The 18,068-nt window shown below is 42.4% G+C and overlaps 1 protein-coding gene across 11 annotated transcripts in view; it reads right to left on the reverse strand.

The window, feature by feature from the left end:
• NCOA6 (nuclear receptor coactivator 6) overlaps nucleotides 1-18,068 on the reverse strand; it is a 96,384-nt gene that overhangs the window by 3,147 nt on the left and 75,169 nt on the right. For 9 of the 11 annotated variants that reach the window (XM_025001199.2, XM_059893026.1, XM_025001201.2 and 6 more), the window contains 4 exons: nucleotides 15,056-18,016; nucleotides 12,058-12,126; nucleotides 9,774-9,810; nucleotides 5,809-5,957 (listed from right to left, as the gene is read on the reverse strand). In XM_025001199.2, the coding sequence (XP_024856967.1) occupies nucleotides 5,809-5,957; nucleotides 9,774-9,810; nucleotides 12,058-12,126; nucleotides 15,056-18,016 (3,216 nt within the window). The remainder of the gene's footprint in view (nucleotides 1-5,808; nucleotides 5,958-9,773; nucleotides 9,811-12,057; nucleotides 12,127-15,055; nucleotides 18,017-18,068) is intronic. The other 2 variants (XM_059893024.1, XM_059893029.1) reach the window with 2 other exon arrangements.

An 18,068-nucleotide genomic window follows, 5' to 3' on the forward strand; every position in this document is an offset into this window, starting at 1 on the left:
AAAAGGCATTTTTAAAGCATTTTTAAAGTAATTTTTAAATGACTGTCTCATTTTTTGACCATAAGCAAATTTGGCCAAATCTATATAGTTCAAGGTTCTATTAAATCTTCTAGTATGTGAGCTTTACCTTCTACAGAGTTTTATAAATTAACCTTGACCTTGCTCACTTCATTATGCTTTTTACTATTCTTCTAGCCAAGATTCCACTTAATTGTAAAAAAACTCTGGAAATTTCCTTTCAAAATCTGTATGGCTTGTTTCTAAATGACTACAAGAGTACAGTTTCAGGCAGTTACTATTCAGGGTTTTCCTTGGTCTCTCACGTTGCAGGCAGATTGTTTACCAGCTAAGGCACCAGGGAAGCTCTTTCCTTCCATAAGATGTATCTAATTATGCTTATTCTATAATAACAACACCTACATTTCAAGTGTATCTGTATCAGTTCACTCAGTCTTATTCAACTCTTTGTGATCATCTGAGCCACTGATTCCAGTGTATCTGTATACTCTGTGCTTTTTAGATTGCTGCTTTTCAAGTCACTAGCTGTGGACAGGACAGAATTATCACCCCACTTTGTTGTCACAGGCATCTAAGGGCACACCAGGGACACCCACAGCTACTGCTGATTACAGCTTGTTCTGAACTTCCCTCTTATTAGGATATTTCCCCTGGTTTCAAACTTGTACACCAAACTTCATCTTTTTAACTACTGATCCTTTTTCCCAGTTGAAAATATAACACAAAGCTACTATAGACGTAAGACTAAATATAGAATGACAAGGGAAACTACAAAAATCATTTCTGTGTGAATAGGGAATTGATCATGTCAGAAAGCAGAACTACTCATCTGCGTATCTGTAAACACATCTGATCAAGTGCAATTTTAAAAAGTTCACTGATTGGTGGGAGCCAATTTTCATTGTCTGTAATTAAAAGTGGCAGGACGGGGACTCCAGAGGTCAGGTGGTTAACAATCTGCACTTCCGGCACAGGGTGTAGGAGTTCAATCCCTGGTCAGGTAACTAAGATTCCACATGGCATGAGGTGTGGCCAGATTAAAAAAGTGGCAGGGTGCTGGGGGTTGGTGGTGCGGCGGGGGGAACCCAACCAAACAAAACCAAACAACAGATTGGAGAGAGTGACCCATTGACCATGTGGGCCTTGCTGGACTTGCGCAGAAATCATCCATCCCACCGGCTCCAATCTGGTAGTCCGGTGGGCCTTGGTTAGCATGAGGTAAGCAAACTCTTTTCTCAAAGCAGAAGCGTGATGAAGGTCACTGGTTTTCCAATAATACAGAAAGTACCAATACTTCTCATTATAAACTGCTCATAATATTTCTCAGCTTTCAAGATTCTCGTGAAAAAACACAGACTGTTTCTGATTTTGTTTGGGTATATATGACCAAAATCTTAAGAGTACAAAAAGGCAAAACCCTCTCTTCCTTTCAAAACTTGAAGTATTGATGCTGCAGGAAGATGTTTCAGGTACCCAGCACTATATTAAGTCTACAAGTTTGGGACACATGCAGCTTAGAAGCCAGCTTGATATTTTATGACACTGGTTCATTTTTGGATACAACATAGAAGGCCAAATAATATGCATATTAACTCTTTAATCTGGATCCAAGAGCTCTAACACTTAAAAATCAAGAGCTATAGCATTCATTTCTGATTTAAAAAGTAACTTACCCTAGAAGAGTTAAGGATAGATAGCCTGAGGGCTTAAAGCTGATGTGGAGATCTAGACATGACTGTGATTCCTGGGGTCTGGCCAGAACCCTGCCATCCTCTTGGGAGATACTTATGCAGCACTGCTCCATGTAATATCGCAAAGCCTGTGAGTCATTATGACCTCTTCTAAGCCAGTTGCTAAGCTTCAAAGCATGGATGGGACAGGCATTCCAACATGACTACCATCACCTTGGAACAATGTTCAGTTTAAGTGTACAGGCCTGTACACCCCAATCCACTTCTAAAGTAGGCCCCAGCTTTCCATCTTTTCTTGGCTAGCAGTTATCTACAGAGTGGCTCTAATTTGGGCATCTCTTAACTGTCTCAGCTGCCAGATTAGTTCTTTCTGGTGCACTGTAAATGACATCTGTAGTATCCTGAGGCTCTGGGCTCAGGCCAGATTTCCAAAAATCTGGTTGTGTGACATGTCTAAAGGGCAACACTTATTTTCCTGCTTTAAAGATAACTACATACCTTATTCTATAGCCTGGATAATCCTGATCCTTTGGGAAAATACACAAAATTGAGGGGAAGCAGACTTCCTCACAGAACTCCAGGAATCTTCCACGTTATGCTTCCTTCCAAACAAGTTTTTGCCTAGGAGATGATTCCCAGGGAGGGAGAAGGAAGCTGTTGGTTCCACTTCTGCATCCGAAGTGGGGATACCCACAGGACTCTGACTGTGGTATACATGGTATGTCTGGAGAGGAAAGAAGGCCCCTCCCAACCTCTCCCCTATCTGGCAGGCTTGAGGTAAGGTGATGTCTACATCTCTGCTTTGCCTGTACTTGATCTGCAGATTTGTGGCCTCCTCCAGGAACTCTTGTGAGGCATTTGAATTGTGACCCAGAAACGTGACCCAGAAACAGCTGAGCTCTTGCATCACAATCTGCCCTGGTCTTCAGGCTGGTATCCTAATGGTGTGTGACTGTTTCGCAGCAGCCCTGTTGATATCAGGCACTTGGCCAAGATCCCAGCTCTTGTCTAACTCGAGCTACTTAAGCTCAGTACACTTTCTGAGAAGATGATACCCTCCCTCAGCTCTGGGCGTTTGCACACGCTTTACCTTTTACTTGGATGATGCTTCTTCGTTCTCAGTCTCAGTTTAAACATCATTTTCTCCAGAAAGCCTACACTGACTTGACAGAAGAACAAAGCATACCAGGTATTGGGTTGACCAAAAAGTTCCTTTGGTTTTTAAGTAAAAATAAAAAACATATTTTTCATTTTCACCAAAGTATTCACTGTTTCGTTCTACTATCTTCTGCCTTTTTTCAGCCAACTTTATCATCCCATCTTCCCAAAACTTCTTATTTTTTTGAGCAAAGAACTCTCCCAGGTACCTTCTACAGTCTTCCAGGGAAAGGAAACTTTTTCCATTAAGAGAATTTTGTAAAGACCAAAATGAATAGAAATCTGAAGGTGTGATGTCTGGTGAATACAGCAGATGAGTGAGAATTTCCCAGCCAAGCTGTAACACTTTTTGCCTGGTCATCAAAGAAACATGGGGTCTTGTGTTATCCTACTGGAAAATTATGTGTTTTTGTTGACTAATTCCAGAGACTTTTCGTCAAGTGCTGCTTTCAGTTGGTCTAACCGGGAGTAGTACTTGTTGGAATTAATTGTTTGGTTTTTTGAAAAGAGCTCCTAATAGAGGACTCTCTTCCAATCCCACCACATACAACATCACTTACTTTGGATGAAGACCTGCCTTTGATGTGGTTGGTGGTGGTTCACGTCACTTGCCCTATGATCTCTTCTGTCCACATTATTGTACAGTTTCCACTTTTCATTGCCCATCACAATTTATTTTAAAAATGGAACACATTCATTACATTTAAATAGAAAATCACATGCAGAAATATGGTCAAGAAGGGTTTTTTTGCTTATGTGGGATCCAAACATAAAAGTGATTAACATAAACAAGCTGGTGCAAATGATTTTCAAGGCTTGATCTGGATATTTTGAGTATTCAGCTATCTCCTGCATGGTATAACATTGACTAGTCTCAATTAATGTCTCGATTCGATCGCTATCAATTTCAACGGGTCTACCCAGCCATGGAGAATCGTCCAGCAAGAAAACTCCAGCACAAAACTTTGCAAACCACTTTTTACATGTTTGATCAGTCAGAGTAGCTTCTCCGTACACTGCACAGATCTTTGTTTTGCACTTCACTTGTGCTTTTACCTCTCTTGAAATAATAAAGCATAGTATGTAGAAAATGTTCCCTGTTTTCTTCCATCTTCAATACTAAAATGGCTACACATAAAAATCACCAATTTTGATAAGTTTTTAAAAATACACACTGATAATGATAGCTGTCACAATACAATACAAGAAAATTGTTTTAAATGAAGTTAAAAACAACTAAGCACTACTAGAGCTATCTTATGGAAAACAAACAAATGAACTTTTTGGCCAACCCAATAAATACCTCTACAGTACTACATAACGTTGCTATCATGAGAGCACCATAGCAAAATATTTCTTGATAGCTTATAATCGATGTGACAAAGACTATATGTTTTTTCACTGTTACATCCCCAGAGCCTGACATGCAGTAAGTACTTAATATATAGTTGATAGATGGTTATTAACATAATAATTACTTATTGGATACTCTTGCACTTAGGCACCACAGTAAGCACCAGGCATACCGTGGTGAGCAAAACCAGACATTTGCTGCCCTAACGGAATATGTATATTAACTACTTACCACATAAATTGACATAAGTTACAACTGTGGTGTTACGAAGGAGAACATGGTGCTATGATTCCACATAGCAAGGACAACTGAGTTAAGATAAGCAGAAAGAGTGAGAAGTTAATGAGGAAAAAAAGGAAGAAAGAGAGACTACTCCCCACAATAGGCATCACATATACCCAGGCTGTGATGAGAGGATGGCATGTCCAAGTTACTAAGGGAAGTCAAATGAGCTGGGAGAGGTTGACAGGGGCCAGACCAGACAGGACCTGTGGTTCATGCTGACGCTTTTAGACTTTAATCCCAATTATAATGGTAAACCATTAAAAGGTTTAAAGCTAGGGTAGCAGGGAAAAGTGGATGAACTTGAGTCATCTGAGAGAAAATCAGTAGCTTTCTGAGATATATGTGAGGGTGAAGGACAGAGGTGTCAAGCAGGACATGCCTAATGGACAGACAGATGGGACGAGGGGACCAACAGCAAAGGACCTGGCATCAGGAGTGAAAAATCACATCTGTTTTCAGACATGTTGAGTTTGTGGTCCTGTTAAGAATGTATGTGCAATTATCTAAGATCTCTAGAGGTCAGTACTAGAAAAAAAAAATGTATGAGTCATCTGTGAAAGGTTGTAACTAAAGAAGGGAGGCATGAATGAGATTACCTGGGGAGAAAATCTAAGTTGAAGAGAAAAGGTGACTCAGGATTAAAGTTTGAGTAGGCCAACATCTACTGCACGGGTACAGAATCTGAGAAGGAATAATCAGAAGACTACTGAGAGCTCTGGGTCACAGAAACCAAGAGCAGAGTTCATTTAAAGGAAAGACAGCAGTCAACAGAGAAGAGAAAACTGATTGTGTCAGGTTCTCGAGAAGCTCGGAGAAGATGGGATCAAGAAGGCACTGGCCTTTGGCCTGAAGGAGGGACAGTTACTCTATTACGGCACGAGCAAAGGAGGACACTGGTAGATTTATGTCCTGGTAGTGAGAGCTCTCTGTGAAGAGGTGAAAGTCTCTGCTGAAAGAGAGGACATAAAATAGGAGCCAGAGGTTTAAAAAGAGTAGAGAAAAGGAAAACAAGTTGACCACAGAAACATGAGAAAGACAAAGGACCCATACTGAGGACCTGTCTGAAGCGACGATCATGAAGCAACCTGCCCTGTTATGTGCTTGCTGCTCTGGTACATACACTGCAAACACACAGTTAAATGAACTAACAAATAAAGGAAGGACCCACTAAGCAGCAGAAGTCAAAGCAACTTGAAAATGTAAGGAATACAAGCAAAGATGAAGGGCAAAGGCCGCTGAGCTGTGCTAAGAACCCTGTTCTTCTATGTGACCCAGAAACAGCATCCACAGCCCACTGCTAACCTTTAGTAGAGCTGGAGGCTGAAGCAGGCCGAGAGGATCGCTTTCGATGTCCGTTTTCCACACTTTCAGAAGCCACAGCTGGCTCGTCAGTGCGCGAGTTTCTTCGGCTTGGAGTTTTGGACTTCTCAATTATCTCTTTGGGCTCACTGCTAACAGAGGGAAGCACAAAGTCCAAAGAGGTGAGGGAATCAAGTCACACAAAAAATAAAGATTAACAGTTTCATTCACAAGGTAGGAGATTAAGAACTATATAATCATTCTGAGGAGACAATGTTCCAGTCTGGGACAATAATCACAGTTACACTCTAATGTTACTGACAATTTAAAAGTGAGTCCATCGTGCATCATCTCACCCTCTCCCTCTCCCACAGAGTCCAAAAGATGGGGAGGGAGGAGGGAGGAGGGTTCGGGATGGGGAACACATGTATGCCTGTGGCGGATTCATTTCGATACATGGCAGAACCAATACAATATTGTAAAGTTTAAAAATAAGATAAAATTAAAAAAAATAAAAGTGAGTCCAGCTTGTTAGATTAGTAAAAATAAAATAAATTTAAGCATAATAATAGCGAGATTGTGGAAAACAGGTAAAAGACATTAAGAACTTGGAACAAACATCATCAAACTTCCTCACCCATTTTACTAAGATGAGGATACTTCCCTTCAAAAGTTAATAGCACCAGGTTTGATGCATGATACAGGATGCTCGGGGCTGGTGCACTGGGATGACCCAGAGGGATGGTAGGGAGAGGGCGATGGGAGGGGGGTTCAGGATGGGGAACACATGTATACCTGTGGCGGATTCATGTCAGTGTATGGCAAAACCAATACAATATTGTAGAGTAAAAAAAAAAAAGTTAATAGCACCTAAAATCTAGGAAATGAATAACATACACTGACATTTGCTATGAGTTAGATAGATAATGGCATGTAATATGCCATAAGTCACATTGGAGAATTTATAGGAGAATATATTTACAATACACTGCTGGGTATATTCAGAGAAGGCAATGGCAGCTCACTCCAGTACTCTTGCCTGGAAAATCCCATGGACGGAGGAGCCTGGTGGGCTGCAGTCCATGGGGTCGCTAAGAGTCGGGCACAACTGAGTGACTTCACTTTCACTTTTTACTTTCATGCATTGGAGAAGGAAATGGCAACCCACTCCAGTATTCTTGCCTGGAGAATCCCAGGGACAGAGGAGCCTGGTGGGCTGCCGTCTATGGGGTCGCACAGAGTTGGACACGACTGAAGCGACTTAGCAGCAGCAGCAGCAGCTGCGTAAATTGATTGCTCCAATCCCCCTTTTAGTACATGAAGATTAAAAAATAGTAATATCCAGTATTACTGAGGGTATAGGGACAAAAACTCATGATGGAGTGTAAACTGCGCAACCCAATGATTCTCAACGGGCCAGTTTTGCCTCTTAGGGACAGCGGCGATGTCTGGAGACATTTCTGACTGTTATGACTGGGGGATGCCACTAAACATCCTGTAATGCATGAAGCAGCACCCTCCCCCACACTCCACACAGAATTATCTGATCCAGTCAGTAATGCTGAGGCTGAGACACCCTGGTGTAATCCTCTGGCTCAGCAATTCTGTTTCTAGGTGTCTAAGGAAACAAATCTTTTTACAGAGCTCTGATTACACACAAGGATGCCAAAGCATTTTATTCATATTGATGAAGACAGAAGACCGAGATGCTTAACAACGATAGCAGATTAGTTAACTAAATCATGGCACATCTAAATGGAGCTATAAAAATCATGCTATAGAAGGTTAATAATAAAAACTGTTCATAATGCATCATAATAGGGGAATAAAGCTATCACCATTACGAACAGTATAATCTCATTTTCATTGTAACATATATTGAGTATATATGTAACACATATGAATGGGTGTGACATTTATATGTGTGTATACAACATATAAGATTTATATATGGATATAATACTACATATTAGATGTATACAAATACTGTAGTATATATTAATATATACCATCCTTGGAGAGTTTTAACTCTATCTGTACATACTCTGTGAAGAGGACTAGAAGAACTAAAATATACACCATAAATACTGCTGAATTGTAGGAATACTGGCTAACGGATAACATTCTTCTTCATAATTCTCTGATCTGAATTTCAATTTATCTTTAGTAAACTCTCACTACTTTCACAGTTCAAAAAAATTCATGTTAAAGTCATTAGGAAAAAAAAAGTTGATTACATTTACTTATAAGACATGGAACCGAAACAAACGGAATGCAACAAAAACAAAACAAAAAACCAGTCAAAAGGATGCCTCTTCTGAGAAGTCTTCCATGACCTCAGTCCCCAAGAGGAGTTGCCCCTTCTGCCTTTTGGGTTCAGAGTCTGTGTCTGGCATTCTAGAGCACCCATCGGGCTCTACAGCATGTTTTTAGTGTCTTGTGTCTTCCACTACAATGTAAGCTTCTTAACCATGGCCTGTCAACTATCCATACCCCTCCACTGCTTACTCCTGCCAGAGGACCCTTTGCCTGGCAATCCGGCCACAGAGTTCATTACCCTAGCTTTACTTTTAACAACTGCCCGGCAAGCCAAGGCAAGTCAAATAGGAGGCTGGGCTGGCACTGCAAGTCAGGGGGATGTACATACCCTTTTAGAAATGGTGTGTAAGGATGGCTTTCTGACTAGGAGTCCAGAAAAGGGTCAAAGACTCTAAGGAAGAGGATTCCTAATGGAGGTGCCTCTTTCTCCTGCTAAAACAAAAGCCTCAGCAATACTGTCCTGGTGTTTATAGGGTCAATGGTCAGGCGACTCAGGGAACAAACACCTATAAGGTATCTTTGGTCTGATTATCTCTTCCCTAGCCATCCAGTTGGTGTATACTTTGAAAAATGCAAATGAATTCAAACATAAGCCCGATCCAAATGAAACTAGACAGGCAGAGTGGTGGTGTAGGAATAGCAATGAATCTGGAGTCAGAAGAACAGGGGTCGAGTCTCACCTATGCATTTACTGGCCATGATATTTAGCTTTATGCTTCAGATTCTTGATCTATAAATTCCCATCTTATCTGCTGCAATACATTAAGTGTGAGAGCTCTGGAGTCAGAAAGCCTGAGTTTGAATCTCAGCTTCACCACTTACTAAACCTGTAGTTCTGGGTGATTTAGTTAACCTCTCCGAACTTTAGGTGCCTTATATGTAAGACAGAATTTTCTTTTCTAATAGATACTGTGAAAATTAAATGTGATAATACATCTAGGGAGCTTTTATCCCAGCATATGACATGGTATAGCATTCAAATAAATGTTGGCTATTATTACCATCTCACAGGGTAGATATGATGATTAAATGAGAAAATGACTGTGAAGCTGTTTTACAATCTACGTTGATACAGAGCATGAAAAATTCTTTAAAATGCTGTCTAGTACATCCCTACACTAAAAAAGGAATGACTTTTTTTAATACAATAATACTCCCCTCCATGGGGTTAGTGAGGTCGAAGCTACAGTTGTATTTCATCTTGTTAGGTTATGTGGGACAGCACAGTATAAAAGACAAAGCGTGAGTTTTGTGGTCAGAGCCCATCTGCCTTTCTCTCACTTGAGGATCAAACAGCTACACTTAGAAGGCATTGCAAGGAGTACTATTAACGATAATGATGGCAACAATTCCTATATACTGAATACTTACTATTTACTCACTATGCTGAGTGCTGAAAAATGTTATGTGATTCAGTTTCAAAACAACCACAAAAGGCAGAAAACTGGCCACCAAGTTTTATTCAAAGAAATGTTACCTCTGAGAGGCTGGTACTCATGACAGCTCCCTACTTGAGCAGGAAAAAAAATTGGTACAAAGAGTAAAGGAAAAGGCCAAGGTGAGGAGACGTTTAAAGGCTGAGAAAGCTGATACCTTTCAAAGAGGCTTATGCCATATTCATGCTAAGTCTGTAGAAATGATCATCTTACCTTTGTCCAGAGACTATGGCAGCATTTGCCTCGAGTTCTGTTAAAAATACAAAGGACAGAAATGAGATGTAGGAACTTCTCGTGTATATGTCCACTGGGAGAGGCTAGGTATCTGTGGGAATTCTAAATGCCCTGTTTAGGCTGTCGTGTCTCCAAGCATGGCAGGATCCTCACCCTAATGCAGTATAGAGACAGAGCTGGCATGGACACGACTTGACTGTCTGGGGCATAAGACACTAACTCACTCTATTTTTACTTCTACTCCATACTGTGAAATAATCCCGTTTGGATCAACACAACTAAATTCACACTCCCTGTTTCATATTTCATCTAGTTAACTAGGTTAGTAAAACAATCCTCTTCCTCTCATGTAGAAAGCTTCCCTCCTGACATATTTTTTAAACAGTAATCTTCAAATATGTCTTAAATATCCATCCATTAAGGATGTATTCTTCTCCAAAGGATTTCCCCACTGAATTTTAGAGGGGAGACTGCTTTACTCTAAGGTATCACCTACAACCCCATTATGTCCCTCTCTTCCCCAACCTCTCAGCAGTGCCCTCTAAAAACGGAAACCCTCAGTAATTTGTCTAGCTGGGTTTTGCTTAAACGAGTGTGCTATGGATTTACCAGGCGCTTCTTTCTTAGCACCGGCAGAAGAACACCCTCCTCCTCCATTGCCCACCTTTAGGTAGTCTCACCTTTTCCAAAAGACCATCCCTGATGCACCTGGTCTCCAACAGTCCTTTCCCCATCCCCCACTTTCAGGGAATTCAGCCCCTCAGACTCAGTGTACATGTCTAACCTACCCTACTTACTACAGAATAAACTCCTTGAAAGCAATGACGTCAGAGGGCCTTGGTCATTTTTACCTCATTGCCTGTTAGCCATGTGACCTTGGGCAGATTTTCTGACCTCTCTGTCCTTAATGCCTCACCTGAAAAGACGGGGATAACCACTTTACCCACTTCAAAGTTAAAAGATCCGTCTTTTGGAGAAAAAAGGTGGGTCAGGAGATGGAATTCTCTTCCCCTTTCTAGTTGCTCCTTTTCTCACCAAAAATGAGTTTAACTATCTATTTGCTCCATTCCTATCCTTCTCAGATATCATGTGGGTAGTTGGGAGCAAAAAATCTGGGTAGTTAAAATTGTTTTTTCTCAACCACTTTTTTCAGAGATCTGGTTTTACTCAAAGAATGTACAATAGAAAGTCCTAGCCATCATATAGGACATAGCACCCTGAGGCAGGTTTTAAAATAATCACAACTTCTACCTTACATTTTAAAAAGTTTTTTATTCATTTATTTATTCGACTGCTCTGTTCTGGTGTGGCTTGTGGCATTTTAGTTCCCTGACCGGGGAATGAACTGGGCTCTCGGCAGTGAGAGTGTGGAGTCCTAACCACTGGACTACCAGGCAATTCCCAATGTTTACCTTACTTTTACTAACTCGGACTCAAAATTAAACATTAAAAAAAAATTCTGTCAAGTATATGAACTGTATTGTCAGTGAGATCCTAACCTCCTTGTGGAAAGCAGTCATACTTTTTGGGAGGCACTCCTACAATAACCTACAATGCAAAGAGCCAAGCAGGACTAAACTGGAACAAATCTATGCTCTTCATCTGCTCTGGCACTCTAACCTATGAAGGCAGTGTGCTATTATTGCCATCAAGATCCTCATGCATTCAGAGCTGACCCAGCATCTCACAGTAGTTATCTGTCAGATTATCATGGACTCCACCTTCCAGAAACACCATCCGTAGTGCTATTTACAATATCTTGGTCATGGGAAGAAACTTAATGCCATCCAGAGATGACTGAAATGACTCCGACTCTCTGGAGGAGTGGCTACCTCACTGCAGCCTAGGTTTTTGGAACAAGCCTCCACTTCTGTCATGATAGTGCAATTACTATCTTAATGCAATAATGCCTGCCACCCTAGTGAGTTACCATGTGCCAGTCAGTCAGCTGCCAAATACGGGGGCAGGGTCATGGAACAGGGCAAACTGTGCAATGGAAACCACCCTCGGCTGGGTAGCAGACAGACAATGGGCACTGAGATGCCCTTCTTGAGTTCCGTGGCTGACACCAGGAATGCGTCAGAGAGCAAGCTGCTCAAGGGAAAAATAACCTCAAATAGTACTGCACAAGCTGCCACTCAACCGAAGTCTGCCCTAAAGCAAGTTAAGATAGTTTCAGCATTTCCTGGCACATTCACAACAGTAGTGGTTCCTTCACACGCAATCAATTCCACTCGAGAAATTTTTCCAAGATGGGCCTTACCTGGTCTAGGAACAGACCCCTGCAGTGCTGTGGCTGGAGTTTCCTTTGGGACTAAACTCTGTGAAGGAGCTAAGGCAAGAAGTAAAAAAAAAAAAGAAACAGGTCTTTAACTTTCTTTTCTAAACAAAGCAGAAAGCACGGAATCAAGAGCTAAGTAACTGCTGAAATACAAATACTCTTGGAAAGCAGTACTTGAAGTTAACTTTGAAAGTATAGTACATTTCAAAACTGACCTTAAAAATTACTTACTTTAACACTCAGTAACAAAGACTACCGTGAGGAGAGTCTGTTTTTCTGTTTTGTATGTACAAAGATCAAGGAAGGATATAGCCATAAGATAATAGCACCCATAATTTTTGCTTCTTGGAGTCAAGTTCTGTCCAGTATTCTAAAAAAACCCCAAAGCATACTTTGGCAGGCAACCCAAACCTCTTTCAGAGGGACAATTATACCATCCAACCTTAGCATTGGAAAAAAACTGCCTCAATCCTCTAAAGACTACATTCCTTGAGAACTGAAATGAATCATAAAATTTATCTTGTATTTTTCTACAGCACCTGGCAAGTGTGATGGGCATAAAGCAGGTATTCAATTCATATTTAATGAAATAAATCTATTTGATGTTATCTACTTATCTAACAAACAGTTACCAAGAACTTTCTAGGGGCAAGGCTCTGTGCTAGGCACCCTTAGAGACCAAATTACATTCTTCTTGTTCATCAGAAATTGAGTCTAATATTAAAGATATATATACAACTGGCACTCAGGAGTGAACTGTGATGTTAAAATGAAGCAGATTCATAAAGTACAAAGTGCTATGGGAGTTCAAAGCAAGGGAGATAAATTCTAAATTGAGAAATGTGAAGGTACCCTAGAGGCAGAAACATCAGAATTAGGCTTTGAAGGACAAAGAGAACTTGGGCCCCTGAAGAGGAGCGGAACAGAATACACAATGTACTCTAGAATGGAAACTTCTTGGATCATACAGTAAAGATTGAGGGCATAGATATGCCACACGCACTCAAGGTTATGTCCTCCCACCTTGATACTCAAACATCCTAGATAAACATAAGTTTTATCTTCTTGTGCAAATGTGACTCTTGCAGATCTCTCTCTGCTTAGTCAATGATGCATTTGTGTTAAGAATTTATTTTGGATGCTTATATAATACAGCTTAAAACTATACCTTTTATTTTTCACTCCAGTATTGGTTTCTCACACTTTTAAGATAAAATCACAAAAGGCCTTTGAAATAGAATGGAAATAATCTTATCTAAATTTGAGAGGTTTCTTTCCAGCTACTGGTTTATCTCCCTAACACTCATGTATTTCTCTAGGATTATATAGGACCCTGATAAAATATTGTCTAAATCATTATCCTCTTGGTACCAAAGGGGAAAGTTATCTGAAAGGAAGTAGAATGGAAACATTTAATAGTGGAAAACATGTTTATGTCACTTTTTTTTTTTTTTAATTCTTTTAAAAAGTTTTAGAAGGTTTGAAAAATTCTTAGGGCTCACCTACACCAACAGAACTAGAACCAGAAATTTATTAATATAGTACCCAGCTCTATGAAGTCTTTCTCCTCCAAGGACAGAGAACCCCTTAAAGGCCTTTATCCCTCCCTGCATCTCTGGTATTGAAGTGAACAGGTAGAGAGAATTAGCCTTTCCTGGGCTCTGTGGGAGGCAGCATGCTGGCCTGTAGGCTAAGCCCCTCAATGAATCTTTTTATCAATTCTGGGAGGTAGGAATTATCGACACAATCTCAGTTTACAGGTGAAGTCCATAGCTTATAAGAGGTTAAGGGATTTATCCAACCATGATTGGTATCAGTGGAGCTAGAACTTGAACTATGATCCTGTCCTGAAGCTTGTGTTCTTTCCGCCCCTCCAAGCATTTTAGCTGCATAAACAAGATAGGTGCTCTTGGCTGGCCTAAAATACAGCAAAGGTCCTTCGAGCTTTGGCAGTTTTTGACTGATTCTACTGTGGGGAAACTGAGCTTCTGTACCACTTAAACCTCACAGGAGGAGGAACATTATGTGTGTGTGTAGGGGTGGGGAGGTGGCGTGGGGTGGTGGTGAGGGGGATGTCAAGAGAAGGAAGGGAAACGTAAGGACACCTATGTTTCCTGTGATGTAGCCCACCTTACCAGTACATAGGAAATAATCTGGACTAGAAATACATCAATGGGATGGTCTAATTTTCAAAGAGACTTCATCAAAAAGAAACTGGTAATAAAAAATACTTATTACTGAATGATTACTATATTCTAGCCCTGAGCTAAGCATGTTATATACAGTATCTCATTGAATTTTTGCAATTACTACTGTCCCTATATGACAAAGGAGGAAACTCAAGTTTGGAGTAAAGTAACCTGCCTAAGATCAAACAGCTGGTAAATGTTGGTTGGCATTGTGATACCTCCTTCCATGTCTATTATCATGAAACCTGGTTTTCTGGAAAGCTCTCCTCTAGCCAGTCAGAGGGAAAGAATTCCTGGGAGAGAGTACAATGAGGAAGGGGCTATGAGAAACCTGCTCTGAACAGATGAAAGCAAGTCTTTACCACGCTAAGAACCTGCAGGAGCTGCTGTTCACCGTTAAGAGACAAGGTTAAATTGGACGCTCACATATAGACTTTGAACGACTGAACTCTGAGCTTCCCACCTGTAGGATGAGATGAGGGTTACCTGACATGGTTGGTATGAAGATGAGGTAACGTATGTAAAAATGCCTCTTTGTAAAATGAAAAATTTTATAAAAATATAAGGTATATCATTATTCTAGGAGTTGAGAGAGAACCATATTAGTAATGTAAACAACATGGGAATCTAAATAGGAAGTATATTTCCCAATGTACTTCAAATAAATGGAACTACCACTATAACCATTTAGCCCACTCTTCTTCCTCCAAGTAGAAAAGGAGCCAAGCTTTCTCTGGTGGGATAGGTCATCAAAAATTGACACAAGATGATGCCAGGTATCAAGTACATACCTATGCTGGGCAGAAGCTCTGGATGAGATCCCACCTTCTCCTCCACTAGGCCACCTGCAAGTGGCTCAGATGCTATGCCAACATGATTGCTTTTTGTGGTCGGCGCCGCGGAGATGAGTTCAGAGGGTACCAGAGCGGTTACTATTGACCGTACATTGGTGGGGAGAGTACTGCTAGGTAAGCTGGGTCCTGCTGAGGCGGAGCCCGGGCCCACAGGGCTAGAGGTCATTTTTAGCAGAGTGGGTGCTGGGGGAGTTGGGGTTTTACTGTCCAGCTCTGTGCATAACTGCTCTGTTCCCAAGAGCCCTGGAGCTGGGGTCTCTAGCCCTTGGCCTTCAGTCTCTCCATCAGCACCATACTGCTCTTCCCCTTTCTCGAGGGAGCCTGTAACTTTTTTACATGCCTTGGTCAGCAAAATCTGGCCGATTTTGTCCACTTTTCCTTTGCCCTTACTAGATGAGACTGGGCTTCGCCGGTTGACAGAGGAGCCTGGACTATTGGTCAAAAGGGGAGAAACCACTGTGGTTGCCTGTGAAGAGGGCAGAGTGCTTTGATCTGCTGAAGTGCTCACCTGAGGGCTAGTCTCATCTGGATTCAGTTCTTTTACTTGCTGGACAGGGGGGTGAGGAGGAACAACTGGAGAAGTCGTACAAGGCGGGGAAGGAAGCTGAACAGGGGTGGCTCGTGAGTTAAGGACCAAGGGTCGACCTGTCTGTATGTTTGGAGCAGGACTGCTGGTGGGGGCATTAGGCAGCACAGGAGCAGAAGAAAATTTTATATTCTGAGGTATGTGTAAAGGGCCAACAACTGCAACGGAGGGAGGCATCAAGCCAGAGTTGGTTGTCAGCGGGGCTGTAGGAATTGTGCTTGGCTGTGATCCTTTCATAACCTGAATTATTGAGGATGAATTGATAAAGACAGGCGTAATGAACTGAGGCCGGGCATTTGACTGAGCAGCTGACTGTCCCTCAGAAACCATAACCTTGTTACCCACATTGGGCATTGTGACAACTGTTGACATTAACGCAGACTGCAGGTGAGTTGGCAGAGCTGCTGATGTGTTCGCTGAAGTTGTGATGGGATTGGAAGTCACGAAAACAGTTATCTGATTTGGGGGCAAAGGAGTAGAAATGGAGGAAGAGCTGACAGGTCTTGACATTACTTGAGGGATGCTTGGGGTGACATTAGAACTGACCTCACTCAATTCTGGATGCACAAGGGTTGAACACGGCTCGTTACTGTGAGGTAAATTTAGGGAACTGGAGGGTTCTTTAGAAGACGGATCCTGCAGGGAGGGAATGACAGATGCTTTTTTTGGGTCCTCTCCAGACACTCCTGGAGGTGTTACTTCCAGATCTGTAAGCCCGGGGGGTTTAATGGTTACGTTAGGAGCTCCAGAGTTGTCAAGAAGTTGACTTAGCGATGTTGGTGCTTCCCTCATAGCAGGAGACACCAAATTTTTGTTCTCTTCGACACTGGGAGGTTTGTTAGGTTCCAAAGACTGCCCATCCTTTTTGCATTGATCTTCAGGGACAACCATTTTCACTTCTTGGGGAGGGACTGCTTTTAGCTCAATGTTTACCTGCTCCTTCCTAACCTGGGAATTCTGGCAATCACTGTCCTGTGGCATATTCAAGCTGTCCTTGTTATCCTCCAGAACACCCCCTATCGTGGCCACAGGCATGGTAGGATTCTGAGGATTCAGCCCACTGTTGTTAGGGAAGCTCCCAGGTACAGGCGGATTGGCCAAAGGAGTAGGACTGACCAATACATTTCTTGGCAACTCTACATTTTGCAACAAGGTTGCATTTGTTTGAGAGGCAAGTGTAAGTTTAGGGGCTTTTGAATTCTGTCTCCCAGGACTTGGGGTGGTTTTCCTACTTGACCCAGGACTAGACCTGCGGCTGTTGCTTGGACTTGCCCGTTTTGGTGCTCCAGAATTAGACTGCTTTCCAGAATTCACCACCACAGAATCTAATTTGTGAGTCTGTGGGGCAGCAAAATTGGAAGGATTATTCATGGTAAGGTTTGAAGGTGCTTGCCCGATGGCCTTCAAAGTTGTCGGATTTAGGCCCTGTTGATCAAAGCCCCTGTTTAAATTTGGCCTGGGAGGTAAAGGAATATTAATCTGTGGAGGGAAGAGTCCTGCTATGGAGGCATTGAGTCTTTCTGGTGATAGACTGATTTCTGAAGGTTCCGTGCTGGGAGGGCGGTTGTTGGGTGTCTGAGGATAATAGGGTCTGGGGCTGGCTCTGTTGGGTGTTTTAGGCCTAGACGTTTGGGTGGGTGCAGCCACATTTGGAAAGTGGTGGCCATGAGAGCTGGGCAGGGAATTTACAGGAGGTTGCTGGGGAGTTGCACCTTGAGCTGCTGAAAGCGGTGATGGTCCAGGTTTTGGCCCTGTCATCACTAACTGACTCTGGGAGACCACTAAATGTGAAGGCATGTTATTTGGGCCTCCTGAGACGGACGGTCCTTCACTGCCACTTGCTTCTGGGAGCGAGGACATCTCCCCCAGCGGTGAGCTGGCAGGGTTCTGGGGGTTCTCCTGGTACATCATTTTCCTTGAAGTGCTTCCCAGAGGAGTATTCACAGGCATTGGCATTCTCTGCTTGTCAGGTGATGGTGGCACCGAGGCAGGGCCTTGCAAACTGACCATGACAGGCACGCTGCCACTCGGCTGCATGGGCATTCTCTGGGAGTCTGGGTTCAGTGGGCCCCTGGGGGGGTGGACATTCTGGGAGACCGGAAGCCTAACGGATTTGGGGTCCTGCTGCATCATGAGCATCATCATCATTTGTTGCTGCTGCTGCTGTTGCTGCTGCTGCTGCTGAGACTGTGGCTGACTGGGAGGTGGCTGCGGCTGCTGCGGTGGCGGCTGTGCTGGGGGTGCCACATGCTGCACGAGCTGAGGAGGCAGCTGCTGAAGTGGCCTCTGTTCAACTGGTTGAGAAGGATAACCTAAAACGAGCCCCCAAAATCAGGGAAGTTAGATTTTCAGCAAGAAAAGCTT

This window comes from Bos taurus, chromosome 13 (genome assembly GCF_002263795.3).
Source record: "Bos taurus isolate L1 Dominette 01449 registration number 42190680 breed Hereford chromosome 13, ARS-UCD2.0, whole genome shotgun sequence".
Lineage (NCBI taxonomy): Eukaryota > Metazoa > Chordata > Mammalia > Artiodactyla > Bovidae > Bos > Bos taurus.